Source organism: Pteropus alecto, unplaced genomic scaffold, assembly GCF_000325575.1.
Source record: "Pteropus alecto unplaced genomic scaffold, ASM32557v1 scaffold68, whole genome shotgun sequence".
NCBI lineage: Eukaryota > Metazoa > Chordata > Mammalia > Chiroptera > Pteropodidae > Pteropus > Pteropus alecto.
Window position 1 is genome coordinate 6,572,040 of NW_006441386.1, and position 1,927 is coordinate 6,573,966.

The 1,927-nt window shown below is 60.8% G+C and overlaps 1 protein-coding gene across 4 annotated transcripts in view; it reads left to right on the plus strand.

Moving 5' to 3' along the window:
* The window catches only part of STX1A (syntaxin 1A), a 16,712-nt gene continuing 14,785 nt past the window's right edge, over nucleotides 1–1,927 (plus strand). For all 4 annotated transcript variants that reach the window (XR_003048374.1, XM_015594702.2, XM_015594703.2 and 1 more), the window contains exon 1: nucleotides 1–62. Coding sequence is in view for 3 of the 4 variants with exons in the window: in XM_015594702.2 (XP_015450188.1) it covers nucleotides 33–62 (30 nt within the window). In the remaining variant the exon portion in view is untranslated. The remainder of the gene's footprint in view (nucleotides 63–1,927) is intronic.

The following is a 1,927-nucleotide window of genomic DNA, read 5'->3' on the forward strand; positions in this document are numbered from 1 at the left end:
CTGCAGCCGGCGCCGCGGCCACTCCCGAGAGCATGAAGGACCGAACCCAGGAGCTCCGCACGGTGAGTCCGGCCCCTGCGTGCCGCCGCTCTCCGCTCGCTCAGCGCGCGGGCCACTCCCCGTCCGGCTCCGGCAGTCACCCAAGCAGTAGACCCTCTGTGCCCAGCCGGGGCGGGAGGGGATGGGGTGGAGCCGGAGACCCCAACCTTCCAACGGGTCCCACCCTTCGGACCCTTCGGGGTCACGGGCTGGCGTGAGCTCGGACCCTTTGGCCCGTGTGCTGGCGTCTGGAGTCAGGGGTCCTGGATAAACTTTTTGTCGCTCCCTTGTTTTGGGGGTTGGAGGGGTATCAATCGGATATCGATGGCAGGACGGAAGCCTAACCTCTCCCCGTCCGCGAAGCAGGTCCGGTCTCTGTTCCCACACCGTGCCAAATCACCGACCCTCCTTTCCCCGCTCTGGTATTGACAGACGGCGGGGACCGCGGTGGGAAGGGGCCGGGGGCGATCCCCTACCCAGAGACCCTCTGCGGGGAGCGCTGCGGGAACCGTGCGGTCGGGTGGGGCCGGTCTCCTCCGGTGGGCGCTGGCTCACGCGGCGCCCCGCCGCCCCCATCACCTCCCATCACCTGTAGCTCCCATCACCTGTGGCTCCCCACCCTGTCACGATTGGGAGCCGCTGCCCGCCCGGGTGCGGGAGGGCTCAGACCCGCCCCCCGGTCCATCTTCCTGGCTTCGGGGAAGCCTGGGGCGGCGTTTCCAGACCCTTCCAGTGTTCTCTGGTCCGATTCGGACCAGAACCTATTTTTCCACCTGTGTCTCGGAGGCCCCCGGGGCGTGGCTCCTGGGGCGGGGTTTGGAGGGAGTAGGAGGATGCGCTAAGGTTCTGAATCACAGTCCACTCTCTCCCAGCCCTGGCTGAGACCCCTGCCGCCTGCTCCTCATGCACAGCCCCGCCCACTCCCCTGGCCTCTGCTATTCAGTCCGAGGTTCACACCTCTGCTCTTAGGGATGGCAAGTCTGGAGCCTGCGGTGGGGCAGTGAAGGAAATTAAGCCTACCTGTGGGGAGGGGGCCCATTGGGGCTCTAGACCAGGTTGAGTTTCTTCTGATCCCCTGGCTGACCACCCTGTTGGCAGGCCCTGTCTGCTGATCTCTGGGAGATCCCAGTGGCTCCCCAGAACCGTACCCCTGTTGTCCAGCTTGGAGCTAGAGACCTAGGTCCCCTCACATGGAAAATTTCAAGTATCCTTTGAGCTTTTGATATTCATTGCCCAGAGGCTCCCTGTATTTGTGCCTGGGTCTCCTCCATTATACCAGTCTTTTTCCCCAGGTGGCCTGGGCTTGGGACCTGTGTCCTCCTGCCTCCATTTCTCCCTTGCTCTGGCTGCCAGCCCCTACCTTACCATCAGACCTGTCTTTTTTCTGGCTGAGTGCCCAGCCCCCAGAGTAAACCTCAGGAGGTTTCAAAGGAAGAAGATGGTCCCTCATGTCGTATGTAGTGTCTAAATATTTCCCTGCCAGTCCTTGCGGTTGCCCTCAAGTTTCCTGTGCTCTGTTGAGTCATAAAGAGTGTTATCTTTGCAGTGAATGGCCATGTGGTGTGTTTGCTGATGTTTGGGTATCTCCTGGGTCAGATGAGATTATATGTGGGAACCAGTGGTCAGAGAGAACACAGTCCTCTACATCTGACAGACCCTCTGGCTCAACCTCCTTCATCCCCTCTGCTGAAGGGGAAACTGAGGCACCAAAGAGCAAGTAGCTTGCCTGGTAGATCAAGAGGGATGGTAGAAAGGGGCTTTCCCTAGTCCAAAGAGAGGCATACTTAGGCCTGGCTGGGACTGGGGAACCCCTAGGAAAGCTTGGGTTGTAGGGAACTTGAACCCAGGTCTGTTGCTCTGGTGTGTGTCTCTATGACTGTCGCCCCCG